General features: G+C 34.5%; 2 protein-coding genes across 2 annotated transcripts; both read left to right on the top strand.

The window, feature by feature from the left end:
* The first annotated feature begins 4,265 nt into the window (after positions 1–4,265).
* Positions 4,266–4,727, top strand: LOC126891577 (uncharacterized). Its single transcript, XM_050660753.1, has one exon. The coding sequence runs from the start codon at positions 4,266–4,268 to the stop codon at positions 4,725–4,727; it is 462 nt and encodes a 153-aa protein (XP_050516710.1).
* A 2,832-nt stretch (positions 4,728–7,559) lies between these two features.
* On the top strand, positions 7,560–10,608 carry LOC126892097 (uncharacterized). The gene is made up of 2 exons (XM_050661531.1): positions 7,560–7,779; positions 8,106–10,608. Exon 2 carries the CDS (start codon positions 9,337–9,339, stop codon positions 10,606–10,608), a length of 1,272 nt encoding a protein of 423 aa, XP_050517488.1. The 5' UTR covers positions 7,560–7,779; positions 8,106–9,336.
* Positions 10,609–23,801: the final 13,193 nt, after the last annotated feature.

Below are 23,801 nucleotides of genomic sequence, written 5' to 3'. Positions count from 1 at the left end.
GGTGTCAAGAAGGAGTTATCACTTACACAGATAAATGAAAGGGAAACGCACATCACCACAAGTATACTAACGAAGATTGGGAGCAAACCAAACAACACGTTAACTAGTTTCCATGCGATGAAAGTCATTACGGTCGAACTAAAAGTAACAAAGTGTATTTTAGTAGTGATCTCAATATGAGTCGTGTTTACAGAAGTTTCATCAGCAAATATCCAGGCAGCAAAATTACTTACAAATTCTATCGAATAGTATTTTTGAAATGTTTTCCACATGTTTCATTTTGCCATCCCAGGACGGATACCTGCAGGACCTGCGATTTGCTTGCTTGTAAGATTTCAGGTTCCAGTGGATCTGGATTAGAAACTGCTAAACGAGAGCAATTACTTCATCATTGCAAGTATAAGAGAGCCCTTCAATGTATGAATAAGGACTCGTATGATTCACGTTTTTCCAATTGTGACTTTTGTATGATATCTGTGGATGTTTAGCAACTTTTACTGGTGCCAAATTTAACACATAGTAATATGTACCATAGTAGACAACTGAGTTTTTATAATCTGGGCATCCATGTATCTCATGTAAATAAAGCTTTTATGTGTATGTGGGATGAAACAAAAGCTTGTCGTGGAAGCAGTGAAGTTGGATCCTGCATTTTACGTCTAGTGAATTCATATGACATTTTTGATAAAAAGAAACTGGTTCTATGGTCCGATAATTGTGCCAGACAAAATAAGAACCGCACTCTTATTTTTTTAATGATGTTTTTGGTGCAAATTGGACAGTTTGACGAGATTGTTCAAAAATGTCTATTAAGCGGACATAGCTTTTTATCGTGTGATCGGGACTTCGCGATTATTGAAAAAAAGAAAAGAGTCTCAAAGAGTTTTACCCGGATGGATTTACAGCAAGTGGTTGCTTCTGCTAAAGTTACAGGGGAACCATTCACTGTAGTTGACATGGAACATTCGCACTTTTTAGACTTAAAAAGCGCCTGCGATTCCGTACTAAAAGTAAATTTTCCAATATCAAAGGCTACTATGATAAAAGTTTGTAAAGATTATCCAGTTATTGTTCCGTATAAGACCACATACAGTAACATAGACACTTGGAAATGTATCACTGTACTAAAAAACGGGGCTAAACCTGACGATATTGGAAAAGCTTGTATATCATGATGTTTTAAGCCACTTTTGTCGGAAGGCAAGAAAAAAGATTTGTCAGCCATGTTGGATTTTTTGCCAGAAAGTGCTAAAGGCTATTACCACAATATTCTAAAGTAAAACATTTTAACAACTTCGTATGTTAGTAATAATTCTTTGGTTAGTTAACCGGTATGTTTTATGTAATAATACATTTTCCGTTCAAATGGTTCTAAGTACCATGGTACATAGAAAGTTCCTTAAATACAATTTTTTTAGCATATAAGGAGTTAATTTTTTCTTTTCAATTACACAGGTTATAAGCGAATATACCCCTATGTTACAAATAAAATACATGTTAATAAATCTTTTAACTTAACATTTGACTTGGGCAGTTTTTTTCCTTTCCTGACAAAAATAGCGAAAGGCACTTAGAACGTTTGGAATTTCTACTCTTCTTATAAATATTTTTGATCAAAATTATATCACCTTCGTATTAATTTTTTCTTCTGTGTACAGATTCTTGGTAAATCGATGTTTCCTGTTCACCCCCCCTACTGAGTGGGTTTTAGGGGAAAGTCTGGGGATCGGAGTTGCTTTCTTTCTGGGGTACCAAAATTGACAATCCCAGAAAAATTGCAGCTTGTTCGTCTAATTTTAAGAAGTTCATTGGTCTTTGAAGATTGGACTATAAAATAACAAAACTATTATAGGATGGTTATTAGCCCATAGAGTGATAATTAAGCATGTGAAACTCCTACCTTACATAACAAAAACGAGAAATAATTAGAAACGAAGTTTTCAAAACACAAACACTACACAAACTGATTATGTAGCTTATAAACTTGCATGAGTGACTCAGATAATCACGAACTGTTTTACTATATTTTGGTAATTTACATATGATAGATATATTTATTTTGTCCCATTATTGATTTTATTTCATTTACATTATTCGCTACCTACACAACTGTGTTTCATCACTGTGGCTAATTTTCAACTATGAGAATAAAGGAAATTATTTGTATTGATCTCTTTTATTATCAACTGTTGTGGAAATGTTATTACTGCAATGTGTAAAACCTTTTAAATTTGTCATATATTTTTTGATCTCTTTGTAGAAATGTGCAAATCAACTTTAATTATAGTTTCAATAAATATTTTGGTATTTTGTGAAAATCTTCTATATTTGTTTTAATCAGAAATATAAATATAGATAATGATTTTATCAAATTATTTTATCTACTTAGTTGGTTTTTGATACCATATTAATAAAATTTAATAATGAATTCTGCAATAATAGGGATAAATTAAATGATAATATGGGTATAATATAATATAATAAAAGATGACAAAAAATTAAATTATACTGAAACGCAAAAAAGTATTTTTTAAGTGCGTAGGGGTAAAATTTTCTTGCAATGCTTTTTAAATGTATAAATTTTTTTCGAATCTTAAGAAAACTCATTAGTATTTTTGCAAAAATTTAAACGCAGAATAAAAGATTACATTATTACCGAAAGCTGAAAGTCCTTGAAAACCTCTATAATGTTTATTTGAGTAAGTTACAGAGGTGAAAAAAAAGAGAAAATTAAGAGTAAGTACCTAATTTTTAATTTCAAATATCTTATTCAAAAGAAAACTTTTGTTTATTCTAATGGATTTTTGACCCTCAGTAATAATGTAAGTGGGTATTACTCCGATCACGGGTTATAATATAAAATTTGACGTTATCAAAAATAAATAGAATGTCAAATTTAAGTTTTGCTTTCAGATTTCGGTGCATAATTACAGCTACATTTGATGTAGCTTAATAAATTCTTTTATTATCAAAGTAAGTTATCAATCGAAGTAGCACAGAAAACGACAAGAAATATCGTTTCCATACTACCAGATTGACAACAGGTGGAATACTTTCTTTGGTTACACCTCCTGAAATTTTCAAAAGTTATACATCAAACAGAATGCCGAGGAAATTAAGATGAGAGAATTTTAAATAATTCACAACTCAGCTGCTCAGCGTGGTAAAAGTTCCAACAAGAAAGATTCCTTAATACTCCTACAAAAGAGTAAATAAATATGACATGGGACTACTGATGAGGGGGAGAGACCTCCGAACCCGGTATAGACTCTACCTGCACTCTCCGATTTAACCAAATTATTATGCAGCTGCTGCATTTTCGTGTTGCAAAGAAATTGAAAATGTTTATACATTTTTAATTTCGTCCAAAGGGACGGTTCTACGAAAAAGTTGTGATAAACAAACCTGTTAACAAGCTATCCGAGAAAAACATTTATTTATTTTATTTGAATGCGTTCAAAAACGTGAGTTTTATTATTAATATTATCAATTTTACGAAAATGGGACGTTTATGAAAGTGCAAGGGTTGCTGTTACCGTCCTAAGAAAGATCTATGTATTTTTAATAGTGTTTTTGTTCGGCAAAAAACATTACACACAATTAGTAAATAGTGATAAAACTTAGTACTTTTGTGTCAAAACATTCTACCTTTACCTTGTAAGTGTTGGCGGAGATATAAAGGTGGGATTCAACGCTCCAAAGGAACGGTTAGTAAAATTCCAATCATTATTAGAACTTTTTTGTAAGAATACATGAGAAATATAAACAAAAAAAATAGAGAATAGATAATACAAAAAAAAAATAAATAAAAACATACTGAGAACCGATAGGGGTTAATTTTTTCGCGGAGATAGTCCGAAATTAACCCTTTTCGCGGTTGTTTGGTAAACTAGTAGTTCTAAAATCTGTATATATTTAAGAAATAGTACGTAATTTAAACTAGGTCTATTATATTACATAGGTAAAAAAAAATTAATAAAGCTGGAGCTGGAAAGGGACGAGCCTCTGATCGAATATCGCAAGAGAAAAGACAGAGAATCAGTATCTCCCCCAAACCCAACAAAAAAGCTGCAAATCGCAAAGGGAAAACGGAAGATATGGAGAAAACAATGGACACAGAACAAGAAACAGCAAATAGCTTACTGAAACAAGTTTTGAATGAAATTAGACAAACGAGGGAAGAAAACAAGGTTTTTAGAGATGAAATACTAGAATTAAAGAAAGAAAACAATAAGGTAAAGACAGAACTCGAGGAAACAAAGAAAATGCTAAATATTTTGGAAATTAGGGTAGAACGCTGTGAAAAAGAAATGAAGCAAAACAACCTAGTAATAACGGGTCTCAAAATAGATGCGAATGATGAAGCTGAACTAAAAGAAAAAATGACAAACTTCATCAAACAGCACTTGGAAGAGAACACAAAAATAGAGAAAGCAGTTAAACTGGGAGACAGAACTTGTCTATTGAAAATGGGAAGTATAGAAGAAAAAAATAAGGTAATGAAGAAGAAAAGTAAATTGAGACATATCAAAGGGGAGAAGATTTTCATAAGCCAAGATGTGACAGTCTTAGAAAGAAATATTCAGAAAGAAATAGGAGCAAAGTGTAAGGAATTAAGAGACATGGGGAGAAATGTTAAAAGGGACTACAATGGATTAACCGTGGATGGTAATGAAAAATGGAGATGGAGAAAAGACGGTAAAGTAGAAACATTCCCAATAAACTAGCTGATGAAAATCAAAAGATAGTACCACTGTAAACAGACTCGGCAATGCAAACGGTTAACGAAAACAAAATAACGCACACAAAAGAAAGAAAGAATCTCAATAAAAAGAAAAGAACGAAACCCATTAGAATGGGATCTTGGAATATTAGAACCATGCTAGCAGTAGGTAAGATGCAAGAAATAGCCCTTGAAATGAAAAAATACGAACTAGAAGTCCTAGCCCTACAAGAAATACGATGGAAGAAAGAAGGAAAAATTGAGAAGAAAAACTTTAGCATATACTATGCGGGAGAAAACAAACAGGGAACCAATGGTACGGCATTTATGGTGAACAAAAAAAATGAGGGAAAAAGTGATACAATTCAAAGCAGTTAATGGAAGGATATCTTACATAAGAATAGAAAATAAACAAGCCAACATCTCGATAGTCAATTGCTATGCACCCACGGAAGAAGCAAGCCAAGAAGATAAAGAAGAATTCTACGACATCCTGGAAGAAACCTGTGAAAATATTCCGAGGAATGATATATTAATAATATTGGGTGACTTCAATGCAAAGATCGGAAAGGAGGACTATAATAGTAATATAGCGGGCAAAGAAACCATTCATGACACTACGAACGACAATGGAGGAAAAATCTGCAACCTAGCAGCAGCAACAAACACATATATAGTTAGTACTAGGCATAAACATAAAGAAGAACACAAAATAACATAGATGGTACCAGGAAGAATGGATGGAAACCAAATAGATCATATTCTAATTTCGAAAAAGTGGACACAAGTAGTACAAGACGTAAGGTCATATAGAGTGGCAAATGCGGACACTGATCACATATTGTTGATAGCAAAACTTAAGATGAAAATAATCAAAGCAAATAATCATAAGGAAAGAGAAAGGAGGAAATGGAATATAGCCAAACTGAAAACGCAAGAAAAAAAGCAGCAATATACAGAACAACTGGAACAGAAACTGGGCAGGTACGAGAACATAGAAATAGAAGAGGAATGGAAAAACATTAAGAACAGCATAATAGAGACAGCAGAACAAATAATAGGATTCCAAAAAAACAAAGAATCGAAAGAATGGTTTGATGACGAATGTCACCAAAAAAGTCAATTGAAGCACCTCGCAAGAAACAAATGGCTACAGAGTGCCGAACAGGAACAATTGGACCAATATAGAAAAGAAAAACAAGAAGCATTGAAACTCTATAGAAGAAAGAAGAACACACGGATCATTGAACAAATGCAAGAATTAGAATCGAATAATAAAGACAACAAGAAATTGTTCGAATACATAAAACAACAATACAACACCAAAAAATCTGTCACAAAAATAAGCAAAAAAGATTGGGAAAAACATTTCACGAACCTATACAAAAACAACAACAAGGCAGATTCAGAGGATGAGGACATAAGAGATAACAGAGATGAAAAGGAAGGTGCACCTACTTATCAGGAATTCATGGAGGTACTAAAACAACTAAAAGTAAACAAAACGAAAGGGCCAGATGAAATCAACAACGAACTGATCATCAACGGAGGAGAGGAGCTCACGAAGCGAATGCACAAGTTAATGGTTACAATTTGGAAGGACGAAAGCATGCCCATAGAATGGAAAAATGGGCATATCACACCAATCTTTAAGAAAGGAGATCCAACTAAGTGCTGCAACTACAGAGCAATTATGCTACTAAATACAACGTATAAGATATTGACCACAATTATAAGAAACCGACTAAATCAATACACAGAAAAAATTATAGGACCATACCAACAGGGCTTTAGAAAAGGAAGATCAACAATAGATGCAATACAGGTCCTAACACAAACAATTGAAAAAAGCTATGAACATGTCGTAGAATTACACATACTATTCATCGATTTCCAACAGGCCTTCGACAGCATATACAGACAACAATTACTAAAAGAAATGAAAAAAATGGAGATACCGGCAAAATTAATAAGACTAACTAGAATGACAATGAAAGACTCAACAGCAAAAGTTAAAACAAATGAGGGAGATACAAACATCAAAATAGAACTTGGGGTAAGACAAGGAGACAGTCTGTCAACGACACTATTCAATATCGCTCTAGAAGGAGTAATTAGGGACACAGGCCTGAAAAAGACAATTATTCAAAGCTCAACACAGATCATAGGATATGCGGATGATCTAGGACTGATAGCACGAGATAAAAAAAGACTAGAAGAGGCACTTTTAACCCTTGTAAGAGAAGCAAAGACGAGAGGATTAATAGTCAATCAGAATAAAACAAAATACCTTATAAGCACAAGAGACAATGTAAACAGAATAACAGAAATAAAGATAGGTGAAAATACATTCCAGAGGGTAGATTGCTTCAAATACGTGGGGTGATGGTGGACGGCAAACACGGAAGGAGTATAGAGATCAACGAAAGAATTAAATCAGGTAATAGAGTATATTGGAAATACCACCGACTACTCAAGGACAAAAACCTGAGCAAAAAAACAAAATCAAAAATATATACAGCAGCAATTAGACCAGTGATAGCCTATGGAGCAGAAGTAATGTGCCTTACGAAAAAGACGAAGAAAATTAAGAATAATTGAGAGAAAAATTTTGAGAAGAATACATGGCCCAGTGATGACAGAAACAGGGGAATATAGAAGGCTCATGAACCATGAAATAATAAATATAACTGAAGGAGAAGATAAAGTAAAATTCATTAAAGCACAAAGACTCAGATGGTTTGGACACACACAAAGAAGAGGGGTAGAAGAACTGATTAGGAAGATAGTGAACTGGAGACCAGTAACAAATAGACCAAGAGGATGTAACGTTTCAATCAGCCGATTGAGCGCTACACCAAGCTCCGCTTGGTATTTGTCCCTCGGACTATATATTTCTAGAAGCGACCCTACTACCGTCAAGTCAATTAGTACATCTCTTCGAAGCTATTTAATGCGATAAAAATTTGTACTAGCTCCCTTTTGCCATTGCCACGTAAATCAGGCACAATATTGGCATATATTATCGTGTTTGTGTGTAGGCCGTTAAACAATGGGTAAGTTTGATTATCTAGTTTTAGCCTAAGTTTTTCACCGATTTCTTTTGCACAGCAGATACCTACTTTCTCCTTGAAATAATGCTTAAAAACTTGTATAATTTTATTTATTTTTCTCTGGTATATTATAGTATATTACCTACTTTATTTCCTGTACATATTTATAATATTTTATTGATAGAATTCTTTCCATTTCTTTTTATTTTTAATAATACCACGCCGTGGTCAGAGATTTGGCTGAGATCGTGTTTCTCACCACACTCAGCTTTATTTCTGATCGGGCTTTTCTTTTGGGAGAAAACTGATCCTTGTTTGAATTTTTCTAGCCCCTACCTCGGGAAGAAGATTTTAATCAAGCACCTGGAAAAGAAAACCTTCTACCGCTACCTTGGAGAGCGAATTAGCTTACAACCGTATCCTGATGCAGTAGAATAAATTAAACAAGACAGCCCTACAGAGACAAGACAGCCCAACAACGTAGCCCTAGACTTCCCTTAACTACCGGCGACGACAAATTCTACAGGGATTGGGGACCTCCTTTAGGAACTGTAACGGAAGGACTTAAAGCTGAGTAAATTTTTACCTTTATAACTTTTGTACCGATTACCAGCGGGGTCTCGGTCACGGGCTTAGAAAATTAACTTGTTATCAGTATACAATAAAAATGATTTTTGTTAAGTTTTTTTTATATTTCAATAAATAGCGTATATAAAAATGATTAGGTAGACTTTTTATTTCCTGTACCTTTTCTGGGATGGGTGTGAAGGGAGAATGAACAGGGAACGAACCCAGGGCTGAGCGGTCGGGCAGGGCACCATTCTGATGGATGGAACGGTGGACGTTTTTCTTTTGAATATCCTAAGGGATGTTCGAGGAATTCCTCCCATCGTTTCTCCCAACAGTGTGGTGTTGCTTAATGCCCTGGTCTTGTTATGATCAGGATGTTACAAAATGGCCCCCAATAAAACCTGTTTTTTCTTTCTCGCGCTTATCCTAGTCAGGATGCAGGAAATAGAAATTTACTTTTAAACTATATTGCAGAATTTTATCGCTAAAAATTTTAAAATATCTTTATTTTACAATTTCAATTTAATTCGTTAGTAGATATTAATATTCACTCTGCTGTTTTTGTCTATTTTCAACATTAATGGCGTAGCTTAAAATACTAGTTTTTACATTTTATTTTTCTTTGATAAATGTTCGTTTTGCTTAATTGCCTTTTGCCGGTATTAGCAACCCATATTTAATGATATCTATAAAATATTTTGTCGCTAATATTTATTATTGCGATACATTTTTAATGTGGTAGTGTATTATAATATACCGTTTGTCCCAAAAATACTAAATTTTCAGGACTTACATTTTCTTATGCTGAATTAATTTTATTTAACTATCTTTAAAACTATCTTTACTATTTTTAAATTTTACTCCCTTTAATTAATTTTGAATTGTAGTTACTATCGTTGTATTCTTCATTCTTCGCCCGCTGTGAATTTCTGTCTTTTTTCTTTTACAACTATCCTCTCAGATTTTTCAACTATCTTCTCGTTGTTAATCATGCCTCTCCCTTTCAATCTCAACCACCTAAAAACGGAGGAATTGGCCTACGAACTCACCATTAGAGGTTCTACAGTGCCCGAAAATGTTGCGGTGCGTAGGAAATCACTGAGAGCGTTGCTTACTGAAGAAAAGAAGACAGCCCCAGAATATAAGTTGACTCCGGCTTTTACGCAGGATGTCAAAGACGCTAAGAAAACGTACCAGGAGTTAAAAACTTTGGTCGAGGGTTTTACTGGTACTAGTGCAACTCCTAGCTATCGGACTATTTCCGATCGTTTTCAACATCTATCCGAAAGAGCACGTCGCATGGCCGCTTCAGATGAAAAGGAAGAAGAGACCAAGCAAAAATTTAAAATGGACGTATCCATACTTTTTGGCGAGTTGGAGGAAAAACTGGGAAATCCTCAAGATGAAGAGGAGCCTCAACACTTCTCTTCTACACCTATTGCCTCTCCTTCTTTTCTTACTGCGTCAAAACCTATTCCCGTGCACAAATGGGGAATAAGAAAATTTTCTGGGGGTACAAACCTCATCCCTTTTCTTGAACAACTTAATGTCTTAAAACAGTCTAGAGGATGCAAGGATTCTGATCTTTTTCTCTCCGCCGGAGATCTTTTCGAAGGCTCTGCCTTCACTTGGTGGCATAACCACTATTTAAAAAAGTCATTTGCTTCTTGGGATGAGTTAGTTTCAACTTTGAAACAAACCTATCTACCTGACAACTATGATAGAGCCTTATGGGAACAAATTCGTACTAAACAGCAAGGTCCTGATGAGCCTTTTTTCTCTTTTATAGCCGATTGTGAGGCACTCTTCAATCGTCTTGAAAAAAATGTTTCAGAAGCGGAGCGAGTGGAAGAAATTAGGTTAGGTCTTCTTCCTGATTTTGTTATGGGTCTTGCTATGGTTAAAACCCCCACTGTTGCTGATCTCATTAATGCGTGTAAGTGCATAGAAACTTCTCGTGCAATTTGTTCTTCCCGTTCTAAGCAGTCCACTTCCCTACCTCAAAGATTCAGAGAAACATGTTCTTTGAACGTAATTTGCTGGAATTGCCGAACTAAAGGACACGTCTATCAGGATTGCCAATCCGAAGCTACTATTTTCTGTTACAGCTGTGGAAGACAGCGTGTTACAAAGGCGAGGTGTCCGAAATGTTCTAACGTTCAAAAAAACGACCATACTGGCGTCACCATCAACCCGCCAGCACTATCTTCCACCCCACAACAAGGAAGACCCGCGGACCAACCCAGCGCACCCCGTCATTAACCGATGAATCCCTACCTTCACTTACAACTCTCTCTTCACCTGTTATCTCTGACGACCTAACTTTTTACCCAAATAACTTAAATTCAAACATATCTTCACCATCTCTTATTCCCTCTTCCCTCATTGTCAATCCACCTGTCTCTAACGTTACTCCAGTATCTTTGGCACATACGTCCCACATCAGTCGAACTTTGTCTACAAATCCTCTTTTAAATGTTCGTGAACAAGACAACCGTCCTTATCTTTCAATCAGTATTTTAGACGACTCTATTTCTGCTCTTATTGACTCTGGTTCTAACGTGTCAATTTTTGGTTCTAAAGCCCTTTATCTATTAAAAAAATTTAAATTGCAGATTAGTTCTTCTTCTAAAGGTGCCGAGACCGCTTGTCGATCGTTGGCTCTCATGTTGCCCAGCATATTAACAATCATTGTCTTATTTACAGCCGCACGAAATAGTTCAGTGCTAGTTTTCCCAAACCATTGGCGTAGGTTTTTAAGCCAAGAAGTTGTACGGCGGCCCACACTTTTTTTCCCATTATTTTACCTTGCATGACAAGGTGAAGTATGTCATATTTTTCTGGGTGACGCATTATATGACCAAAGTATTCCAATTTGCGCCTTTTAACTGTGTTCACTACTTCGCAACTATTATTCAAACGTTGCAAAACCCTTTCGTTTGTGACTCTTTCTACCCAACTGATCTTCAGAATACGGCGATAGACCCACATTTCAAATGCTTCTAGGTTTTTTAAAAGCTATTCTGTCAGTGTCCATGCTTCAACCCCGTAAAGTAGTACTGGGAATATATAACATCGGACCATTCTTATGCGAAGTTCCAAATTTAGATCATGACTGCACAGGATTTTCTTAAATTTCATAAAACTTGTTCTTGCTTTGGCAATTCTACTTTTTATTTATGTACTAGGGTTCCAGGTTTCATTAATATGAGTACCCAGATATACAAGATTAGTTACTCGTTCAATTGAGTCATTACCGATTGTTACGTTATAGTTATTATTATTTACGGCTGCCTGTTTACTACTAACCATAAACTTTGTTTTTCTTGCGTTGAGTTTGAGTCCATATATCGCGCAGAATGCCACCATTCGGTTCAATAACGCTTGAAGATATTGAATTGATCCAGTCAGCAACAAGGTGTCATCTGCGTATCTGATATTATTCATAAGCATACCATTAATGAGTATTCCCTCTTTTGCGTTTTCCAACACTTCATTTAAGATTGTTTCAGCGTAAAGATTAAACAACATTGGTGACAATATACAGCCTTGCCGAACTCCGCGCTTGATTTTTAATTCTTCAGAGCACTGATTCGCAACCCTAATACATGCAGAGTGGCCCCAATACAAATTTGCGATTATTCTAATGTCCCTACCGTCCAGACCGGTAGTTTTGAGAATATGTAGCATTTTTTCATGGCGAACTTTATCAAAGGCCTTTTCCAAATCAATCGCGCACATGAAAACGTCATGATTTACATCTCTGCATCTTTGAATTAAAACTTGGGTTGCGAATAGTGCATCACGCGTTCCAAGGCCACAGCGAAAACCGAATTGAGTACTTGAGATTCTTTCCTCAATTTTTCTATATGTTCTTTGATGAATTATTCTGAGAAACGTTTTCAATACATGACTCATTAGGCTGATGGTGCGATAGTCGCTGCATTTTGTGGCTCTATGTTTTTTTGGTAGTACAACAAATGAGGATTTAAGCCAATCTTTAGGAATTTTTCCGCTTTCGTAGATTAAGTTGAACAATTTCGTAAGTATCTTAATGCCCTCGGCACCTAAAAGCTTTAGTGTTTCTACGTAAATCCCATCTGGTCCGATCGCCTTGTCGTTTTTTGCGTTCTTTATAGCGTATTGCACTTCTTCCTTAGTTATTGGAGGACCGCTTATGTCATTTAGCGGTTCTAGTTCGCTTCTTTCATCATCGAATAATTCCTTTATATATTCTGTCCATCGTATTAGTTGACCTTCGATATCGATTATAATTTTTCCGTTTTTATCTTCGATTAGTGAGGTTTACATTTTTTATTCAGTCCTGCAACTTCTTTCAGTTTTTTGTGCATATTGAATGCGTCATAGATACGCTCGTAGTTCTCAATTTCTTAACATTGTTGTTTATGCCACTCTGATTTAGCTGATCTTATTTTTCTTCGAATCATACTGTTTAGCTTTTTGTATTCTGTCACATTAGCATTCTTATATTTTCTTCTTGCATCCATTAAATTCAATATCTCTTCTGTCATCCACTGTTGCTTACTCCTACGCTGATTTTCCATTATATGGTCTTCTTGGACTTTTTCCAATGTTTCTTTGCATGACTCCCATAATTGTTCTTCTGAATTTTTATTTCCCAATTTCTGAAACTGATCTTGTAATTTATCGGTTACTATTTCTTTCACTTCCGCATTTGAAAGTTTATCTTTGCTGATCCTAGGAGATATTTTGGGTTTTTTAATTTTTTTAAATTTAAGTATTACTTTAGCTGCTAGTAAGTTGTGGTTGGAGGGTACATCCGCTCCTGGATATGTTTTGGAGGACAAGCTAGCATTTCTATATCTTTTTGATATACAGATATAATCAATTTGATTTCTTACTATTCTTCCACAAGTGTCCATAGGAGATTTCCAGGTGTAAAGTCGTCGCTTAGGCAAGTCAAAAAAAGTGTTGGATATTACTAATTGTCTTTCTACACAAAATCTAATCAGATTTTGTGCAGCAGATTAGTTATGACGTTGCAATACACTTAACGACAGCTGGCGGTAGCCTACAAGATGCCATTGGCTTTGTTAACGTTCCCGTTACTTTACAGAATACCACATATTCCTTAAAATTTTTAGTTGTTCCCTCCATATCACATAAAATCATCTTAGGTATGGATTTTATTCGTCTTTTTGGTTTATCTTTTAATTTTTCTGATTTTTCGTATAGCTCCAATAATTTTTCAACTCGCGTTATTAATACGATTTCTGATAGATGCACATTATCTCCTTCTCAACTCGCTCAATTAGATTCGATCATTTCTCTATTCAAAGAAATAGCTCCAGAGGACTCTATTGGTCGAACAACCCTTTATACTCACCACATCGACACCGGAAATGCAAAGCCAGTAAAACAAAGGCAATACCCTCTATCGCCAGCAATGCAGAAAATCCTCAATGAAGGTGTTGACGAAATGCTGAAACTAAAGGTTATTCAACCCTTACACACTCCAACTCCTTGGATGAGTCCTCTATGGCTCGTTAAAAAGAAGAACGGCACACATCGCGTCTGTTTTGATGGTAGGAAGCTGAATTCTATAACTCTTCCGGACAGTTACCCAACGCCCCTTATCGACTCTATTATCTCTAAAGTTCGTGATGCTAGGTATATAACATCCATTGATTTACGACATGCTTTCTATCAAATTCCTCTCGACGAGGAGTCTAAGATCAAAACCGCTTTTTCTATTCCAAATCGTGGAGTATTTTGCTTTAATGTTCTTCCCTTTGGTCTAAATAATTCCGCACAAGCAATGTGCAGATTAATCGACATAGTAATCGGTCCCAAACTTGACCCCTATGTCTTTTACTACGTTGATGACATTATTGTGGTGACTCCAGATTTTGAGACTCACCTTAAAGTACTCTCCTCGCTGTTTAGACAACTGAACCTTGCCAATTTGACCATCAATTTTGATAAATGTCAATTTTGTAGACCATCTCTTAAGTTCCTAGGATTCATTGTCGATGAAAAAGGTCTTAGAACAGATCCTGAGAAAATCGATTCTATTTTAGAATACCCTGTACCTCAGAATACCACACAGATCAGACGCCTTATCGGTTTGATCGGGTATTACCGTAGATTTCTCCCTAACTTTAGCTCTGTTTGTTCTCCAATTTCGGATTTGTTAAAAGGAAAAAAGAAAGGACAGCCCATATCATGGACTAAAGAGGCTGATTCAGCTTTTCATGAGATAAGAAACCTTCTCACTCGTGCTCCTGTTCTTGCTAGTCCTGATTTCTCAAAGAAATTTTATATTGCCTGCGATGTACGTGACTCTGGAATTGGGTCAGTCCTGTTTCAAAAAGAGGATGGTTTTGAGCACCCCATCGCTTATTTTAGCAAAACTCTCAACAAATGCCAACGCAAGTACAGCACGACCGAGAAAGAACTTTTGGCCATCCTCCTATCAGTCAAAAAATTTAGAGGTTATATCGAAGGCACAATTTTTTGCGTAATTTCTGACCACGCTTCACTTCAGTGGCTTTTCACTATGAAAAACCCTTCTCCTCGTCTAGCTAGATGGATAATGAAGTTATCTTCTTATAAGTTTGACATAGTGCATCGTAGCGGTTCTCTTAATGTCGTTGCTGATTCCCTTTCCAGAATTCCAGAAAATGCCACAGAAGTTTCAGTTCTCAATCTGTCCAATCTCACTAGAGACAATTGGTATAACACCTTAATAAAGAAGGTTACCAATGACCCACATAAGTATCCTTCTCTTAAAGTTGAAAATAATATCTTATACAAGCATGTCTTCTATCGTTCCAAATTCTGCGATTCCTCTCCGGATTGGAAAATTTTTGTTCCCTCCCCACACAGAAAATCTATCCTCCATATGTACCACAACGAACCTACAGCAGGTCATTTAGGTGTATCCAAAACCCTTGGCAGAATTTCCGAATTGTACTATTGGCCTAAAATGAGGCAATATGTTTCAAAATATGTCTCTAAATGCAAAGTTTGCGCTTCGTGTAAATCATCAAATTTACCCCCAGCAGGCCGAATGGGTAAATACAGGGACATCAACTACCCCTTTCAGTTCCTCTCAGCTGACCTTCTAGGTCCTTATACTCGATATAAGAAGGGTAATCGATATCTTTTGGTCGTTGTAGATTGGTTCACTAAGTTTATCTTAGTACACCCCATGTTTTCAGCGACGTCTGCTGGCATCGTGAAATTTATTGAAAATCAGGTCTTCCTAATCTTCGGTGTCCCGCAGATTTTTGCTGCTGACAATGGCCCTCAGTTCATTTCTAAGGAATTTAAGGACCTTATGAAACGATACAATGTACAGAAAATCTGGTACAATGCCAGATATTTTCCCCAGATTAATCCAACTGAGAGGGTTAACAAAACTATCGTAACAGCTATTCGTTCTTTTATTCAAGACAACCATAAAGACTGGGATAAAGACATATTTAAGATAGCCCAGGCAATCAGGCTCGCAAAACATGATGTTACCAAATTTTCTCCCTCTTTCCTAACTTTTGCCAGGAATATTCCAACTGACGGTTCCTTTTACGGAAGCATTGAGGATAGGGCAAATAATTCGGTAAATATTAACAACAGTCTTTTCTCCCCTTGACGCCCGAAAACTTGACCCCTATCTTCGATGAAGTCCAAAAAAGAATTCGTCATTCCTACACTACCAACAGGGATCGTTATAACTTACGTAGAAGGCCCTCTCCGACTTATTCTCCTGGAATGAAAGTCTGGAAAAGAAATTTTGTCTTGTCTAAAGCTGTTGATAATTTTACCTCAAAACTTGCTCCGAAATTTTTTCCTTGCATTATTGACAAAGTTATTTCTTCCACTGTTTATGCTGTCAAGGATCTTAATGGTGTTGACTTAGGGAATTTCCACGTCAGAGATTTAAAACCTGATGAAACAGATTGTGACGACATTGATGATGATGACGTTGATAACGCTACAGACATCGATAATAATTGATTTTGTCTTTTCTTATATTTAAGAGACGTTTTCCACATCTTTATTTTAACAACATTTCTGTCAATTTTTTTTGTAATCAATTTTTCGAGGTTCATAATTTGTATCTTTTTATCGTGCATTTTTCACGATTGTGATTCCTGAATACGCGTTATCTTGAGTTTGGGCCACCACCAGATTCTATCCTTTCCGTGTTTGGAACTATCTTGGCGTATCTTAATTATTACTACTCTCTTTTCGAAACACAAATATTATTATGCAGCCGTCCCAGGTGACACCTTTTGTGAAATTCCATGGCGTTTTGAAATAATTTTAATAGTTTTTAGAAAACTATTATCCTCAGGTCGTAAATATTTCCTGAAGTTAAGCGTGCATTATGCACATATAGTTTTTTTTCAACTTCTGCGTAATCATGTCTTCTGCTTCAATAGGAAAATTTTATGACACCTTTTACCAATTTTCTTTTTCATGAACCTTCGATTTTTTGCTTGCATGGCGCCCTGGCACTCTTGAAATATCTCATTAGAATTTGAGCTTCAACTAGTTTCATCTCAACACTCACCAAAACATCTGAGATTTATTTTTATATATTGTGAATACTTTAAATATTTCAAGAGTCTTCTTTTGTTTTATTGACATTTTTTGTTATTGGCTCTTAATATCAGACTTTTAAATTATGTTCATTCGTTATCATTCTTCTTTATCTTTTCTAAGTTCATTGTTTCATTTTTTATCTATGATTATAACCTTGACTTGTCTAAACTTTTCTGGCAGTTTATCTAGTACATCTTTATTTTACTATCAATAAAATTTTGTTTATCTCATATTACCGTACCTCCATTTTTATTGATAGGCTGAATAATATGTTGTGCTTACTGCCTAACTTTTGCTTTGACCTAGGGGTGCTTTACTTTACTCCTTATTATTTATTTTATTTATAATTGTAAGTTTAAATTTTAGCTTTTAGTATTAATTAGGTATACCTACAGAATTTGTTAAATATTAATTCAGCTTATTTTTAGTTATTAATACAATGCTTTATTCTTTTTCTTCGAATGAAGGTATCTGCAGCAAAAGTTCAGAGAACAAGGCTTAACTAGCTGGTTAGCGTCATTTCTTTTTACAGTTGAATTTTATAGTACAGCTATTAGCAAAAATTTTTTATTGCTTGTCCAAATATTTATATTTAACTTTAATAACTTGATTTGTGCTAAATATTGTCTCTCTCTCTTTCTCTCTTTCAAATCAACTATTTCTTCTTGTTTTCTTTTTAATATTATCTTAAATATAATTACCCTACTTATTCATTCTTCTTTTGCTTCTTCTTCTTTTCACGTCTCGAGTTTTTTTATCAACATTTTTTTTCTGCCATTCTTACTTGTCATCCTTTTTCTTATTCACATTTTTTTTACAACTATTCTTCTTTTATGAAAAAAATTTTTTCAAGTCCCTGTGAAAAAATTTTCCGGTAACTTGGGGGGTGTGTAACGTCTCAGTCAGCCGATTGAACGCTACACCATGCTCCGCTTGGTATTTGTCCCTCGGACTATATATTTCTAGAAGCGACCCTACTACCGTCAAGTCAATTAGTACATCTCTTCGAAGCTATTTAATGCGATAAAAATTTGTACTAGCTCCCTTTTGCCATTGCCACGTAAATCAGGCACAATATTGGCATATATTATCGTGTTTGTGTGTAGGCCGTTAAACAATGGGTAAGTTTGATTATCTAGTTTTAGCCTAAGTTTTTCACCGATTTCTTTTGCACAGCAGATACCTACTTTCTCCTTGAAATAAAGCTTAAAAACTTGTATAATTTTATTTATTTTTCTCTGGTATATTATAGTATATTACCTACTTTATTTCCTGTACATAGTTATAATATTTTATTGATAGAATTCTTTCCATTTCTTTTTATTTTTAATAATACCACGCCGTGGTCAGAGATTTTGCTGAGATCGTGTTTCTCACCATACTCAGCTTTATTTCTGATCGGGCTTTTCTTTTGGGAGAAAACTGATCCTTGTTTGAATTTTTCTAGCCCCTACCTCGGGAAGAAGATTTTAATCAAGCACCTGGAAAAGAAAACCTTCTACCGCTACCTTGGAGAGCGAATTAGCTTACAACCGTATCCTGATGCAGTAGAATAAATTAAACAAGACAGCCCTACAGAGACAAGACAGCCCAACAACGTAGCCCTAGACTTCCCTTAACTACCGGCGACGACAAATTCTACAGGGATTGGGGACCTCCTTTAGGAACTGTAACGGAAGGACTTAAAGCTGAGTAAATTTTTACCTTTATAACTTTTGTACCGATTACCAGCGGGGTCTCGGTCACGGGCTTAGAAAATTAACTTGTTATCAGTATACAATAAAAATGATTTTTGTTAAGTTTTTTTTATATTTCAATAAATAGCGTATTTAAAAATGATTAGGTAGACTTTTTATTTCCTGTACCTTTTCTGGGATGGGTGTGAAGGAAGAATGAACAGGGAATGAACCCAGGGCTGAGCGGTCGGGCAGGGCACCATTCTGATGGATGGAACGGTGGACGTTTTTCTTTTGAATATCCTAAGGGATATTCGAGGAATTCCTCCCATCGTTTCTCCCAACAGTGTGGTGTTGCTTAATGCCCTGGTCTTGTTATGATCAGGATGTTACAAGGAAGACCAAAAATAAGATGGGAAGATCAACTGCTAAACGATATATCAAAGATGGAAATTGCAAACTGGAGAGAAAAGATTCAGGAGCGGAGTGAGTGGAAGAAGATAGTAGAGAAGGCAAAAAAACATCACAACCTATGAACGATGACCTAAAGGACACTGCGGACCAATCCACCGCGTGAAATGGATTAAAAGAGCTCATAGTATTTGAGCGACCTATACTCTAACAAGAGTGAACGGTCCATATATATTATGCAGCTGCTGCATTTTCGTGTTGCAAAGAAATTAAAAATGTTTATACATTATTTTATTATCATTGATTATTAAATGAATAAACCATTTATAAAAAAATTCAATAACACATTTTCGTTTTGTTATTTTATTCACTTTGGCGGAACATTAAACACAAGCGTTCCTTAACTGTGTCAATGAGGCTAGCTTTGTACGTTGTCAAAATTAATCGTAAAATAACATAAACTTACCATCAAATTTCAAACTCATCAAAACATCAAAACAACTATTTGTATACTATAAAAAAATTCAAAGTGCAAAAATTCGACAAGATAACAGCAAAAAATTCAACAAACTGACAGCCACAAAAGTAAACAAACCAAAACGTCAGAAATTGTACTTAAAATATGTGAAAACATCCCCAATTCCCAATCGTATTTTTTTGTACCTATCTCTTTTCAGTGTACTGAGTCTAGATCGTTAATAAAAATAACATGTGTTTTTATTTAATAACAAGCGGTAGCTAGTTTGTCATTAGTTTCATGCGTGGAAGAGAATGATGCTAGATAAAAAGTATGTGTTTTATCTCGCCAGGTATTAATGACGCACGGGTAAAGACTCGTGGACTCAAGTGTATGCGAAATAATACTCGGTAAAGTTTAATATCCACGCTAATATTTTGTAATGTTAGAATACTGTTTTGAATTTATAGAACTAAAACTGCTTCTTACAGGTGCATATTCCCGGGAGAACTTCAAGCGTATGTTTTCTTTGTTACTGTTACGGGAAATGCGTATTTCCAGCTCTTTAGACTTGTTTGTATATTTAGTTGCTTCCCTCTCCCTTTAACAGTTCCTTCTTGTATATAACGTAATAATAATGCAACCGTTATGTTCGTGAACGCAAAACATGAGACGTTTTGTGTATTAAACCAGGATGGTTTTGAAAATTACTAGCTCATTTATTGCTTTTCCATCCAATGTTGCTAAATTTATTTATTAACAAAGCTTAACAGGCCTTGAAGGCCTAGGTAGGGCGAAAAATACAATTAATATAATTCAATAATATATATATAATCTGTGGCGTAACAAACTCGCCCCACCCCCCAGCAGAATAGCAAATGGGCCCCTTTAAAAATTACTAAATGCGACTTGTGTAACAAAAACGTATACGAGTATGTATTAGTGTATTTATCTACTCTATGTCATATTATGTATAAGTTTGTAGTTTGTAAAAACTGTCATTATAGATAGCAGTGCGTGAAGGATTTAAGAGGATGGGTACGTATTTTCGGCTGCAATGCTATTCAAATGGGGATTCATTTTTTTCAAATCCTGAGAACACTAATAAGTATTTTTGAAAAATTTAAACGCGGAATGAAATATTACGTTATTAGCGAGGGCCGAAAGTCCCTGAGAAGTTCTATAATGTTTATTTTAATAAGTTACAGGGGTGAAAAATTAAGAGAAAATTTAGTGGTATTTTTAATTTCAAATATCTCATTCAAAATAAATTTTTTTTTTATCTAAGGGACTTTCAGCCCTCGGTAATAATTTAGTCTTTCGTTCTGCGTTTAGATTTTTCAAAATATTTATTGGTTTTTTCAGGATTCGAAAAAAATAAACACAATGTCTGTGTTAATATTTTCCAAATCTATCTTTGTCATACAACGCACTCAGTCGAATAGAATATTGTCAGCATATTGTCAGTCCGACACTGACAATCAATGACAATTTTAAATATTTGACATGAATCGGGAATATTTTGAGTTGTTGATTAAATAATATTGATATATAGTGTAATTGATAAATAATTGATTTAAGACGTGCACTTTATAAAACGATATTTATTGTGTATTATTTATGGAAGATAGAAGCAGAGAGTACATCAAGATATATTCTGTGATCCAAGTATTTTGTTGTTAAAGATGTTCCAAATTGTAAGCGTTCCATAGTAACAATATATTATTAAAAAATCACTTTAACACTTTTTCTCTATTCTCGATCGAGTAATAGTTTTTGTTGTAGGTACATATAAATTATTACAATCACTGAATACATAGTTAGTGAAAAAATTATCACATTTATTAACTAAATTAATAATTTGCAATTATACAAAAAATAACAGTTATCTAAGAACATTCAAAGCCATCTCTTTAAGTTAATTATGACATTGTCAATTAGAATGACATTCTAGTAATATTTACATATCCATACCAGTGTGAATTTTACTACACGTAATTTGTCATGTAAAGACAGAAAAGGTAGGGATAGCCGTAAAATATTTGCGAATTATGTACCCATGACCTTAAAGTGTGCGTGAAGTAAAAATGTATTTTAAATGGGATTTACTTTTTCGCACCGTTTTTAACTTTCGCGTTGTCATGGTGACAATCCTTACTTTTGCGTTGTCATGGTGACGTTAATATGAGCAATGAATTACAATAAAAGTTTTGACAGTTTTGTGGTTTGAAAGTAGTTAGAAATTTTAAATGGCAAAGTTCTAAAAATTGTAGAATAGAAATGAATTCCAGTGACGAAGAGTTACAGCTTTTTTTATTTGTTTATCGTAGATAAAATATTGTATAAAACTGTGCGTAAAGTACTGTCCAATATCACACATTCATTATTTATATCCGATATTGAACAGTTTATTTTTATCACCCCGTATATCACATGAGCCAATTTGTTATGGTATAATTACCTGTACGGGTTTCTAATTTAGTTCACGAATTGTAAATTGTAAACAATAATTCGGGCTATTGTATTATTTAATTTGATGATCAAATGTATTTCTTTGTTCTCAATATTTGTAAATATACTCAGCGCGTGGCTTGACACCAATACTAAGTGCCACCACTGAGAAAGAATACACATTTAGAATCATTTTCAAGAATCACTTCAACCAGACCAGAGGTGCCTTTAACTTCAATCACTATGTAGTATCATTAGAGTCTTCAACTTAAGCGTGTACAAGTAACAAGTCAGTACTCAAAGTTCTCCCGTTGTCGCTCGTGCACTAAAAATGGCGTGCGTTCGCAAAAACCATAATTCACGAACTGTTTCATAAATAACTATTATACACTGTTTATAAAAACTTATCTTTTTGATCTTTATTGGTATAGAATAAAATAGAACAAAAATTGAGAGCGTCGGCGCAAAATTTCGTGCCAATGCTTTTTTAATTCATTTTTTTCAAATCCTGAGAAAACTAATAAGTATTTTTGAAAAATTTAAACGCAGAATGAAAGATTACATATGAACCCTGAAAACTTCTATAATGTTCAATTTAATAAGTTACAGGGGTGAAAAAAAAAGAGAAGGTTTAGTATGATTTTTAATTTCAAATATCCCATTCAAAAGAAACTTTTTGTTGATTCTAAGTAACTTTCATCCCTCGGTAATAATTTAATGGTTCTTTCTGCGTTTAAGCTTTTTAAAAATTTTATAAGTTTTCTCAGGATTAAAAAAAAATGAATACATTAGTCAGAAATTTTGCGCTTACACACTTTAAATTATTACATTATTACATACTATTATTCGATGAGATGAACAAATATATCTACAATTATTTTATTAATATCTATCTGATGGGCAACTTCGTTTTTAATGCTTATAAGCGCTAGAGAAGATAACCGTGCTTCTGACATTGTACTGCTAAGATATGGTTTTATTAATATAAGTTTAGAAATATATCTCTCTGAACTAGCGGTCATAACAAGTAAAGTTGAAAACAAGGTGTACGCCTGACACACTTCTGGCACGTAAGATGCAAGCATTAGTGACTAGTGCCATGAAAATCTATAAAAATACTTTTGGCTGCATCATAAATTGAGTTCGGTGATTCCAACTGTGTACTTCTAACAAATTTCAGTTGTTCCAAAAACTCATTACTTAAATCTGACGGGTAGGCAGCAACTAATTTACTGGCTCCTGCAAAAACTTCTGAATCCGATTTGAAAAGATATCCACTTCTAAGATGTAAGATTTTAAAATCGTTGTTCACTTTGTACCTACTTATAAGTCCAGCTTGAATTTGTTCAATGACTACATCGAGATTTCCGAAAAACACGCCCACCCTATAATATTATATTTCTTCAGGGTTTGAGATGCGTTGATTATGTAATAATTCATCAAAATATTTCTTGACTTTACCAAACCTTTTGATTTTAAAAGTATAGGGAAAGCCACAATTAGTAGCAAAATCTTTGGATTCTTGCAAAATAACGTATCCTTTTGCCTAAAGCTTTGACAAAAATTCTTTAGAGTTATGTAAAAGTACTACTATTGTGTAAAATAGATGCGAAGACAAATTCAAACTGTTCCATTTTATATTTTCAATTTTTTAATTATTAGTTGCCATTCTATACTCACGATCTGTGGTAGTTAATATTATTTTAGAGAGTGTTTTTAAAATTTCCATGTAGTTCTGCTTTAAACCAAGCAGAGTTTGAAATCTGGATGCCCACCTAGTCACCGATAACGTTTTTAGAGTATTTTTGTTGGAAGTTTTTGTGCATTCTTTGGTAAATCGAACTGAGGGAAGTTTTTGAAGATTTCCA

Source organism: Diabrotica virgifera, chromosome 9 (genome assembly GCF_917563875.1).
Source record: "Diabrotica virgifera virgifera chromosome 9, PGI_DIABVI_V3a".
Lineage (NCBI taxonomy): Eukaryota > Metazoa > Arthropoda > Insecta > Coleoptera > Chrysomelidae > Diabrotica > Diabrotica virgifera.
The sequence above is the reverse complement of the archived record's forward strand: the minus strand, read 5'-3'. Positions and strand labels throughout refer to the sequence as shown.

What these genes read in the sequence shown, in the direction of transcription:
- LOC126891577 (XM_050660753.1), top strand. Translation starts at nt 4,266, where the DNA reads ATGCTAAATATTTTGGAAATTAGGGTAGAACGCTGTGAAAAAGAAATG.
- LOC126892097 (XM_050661531.1), top strand. Translation starts at nt 9,337, where the DNA reads ATGCCTCTCCCTTTCAATCTCAACCACCTAAAAACGGAGGAATTGGCC.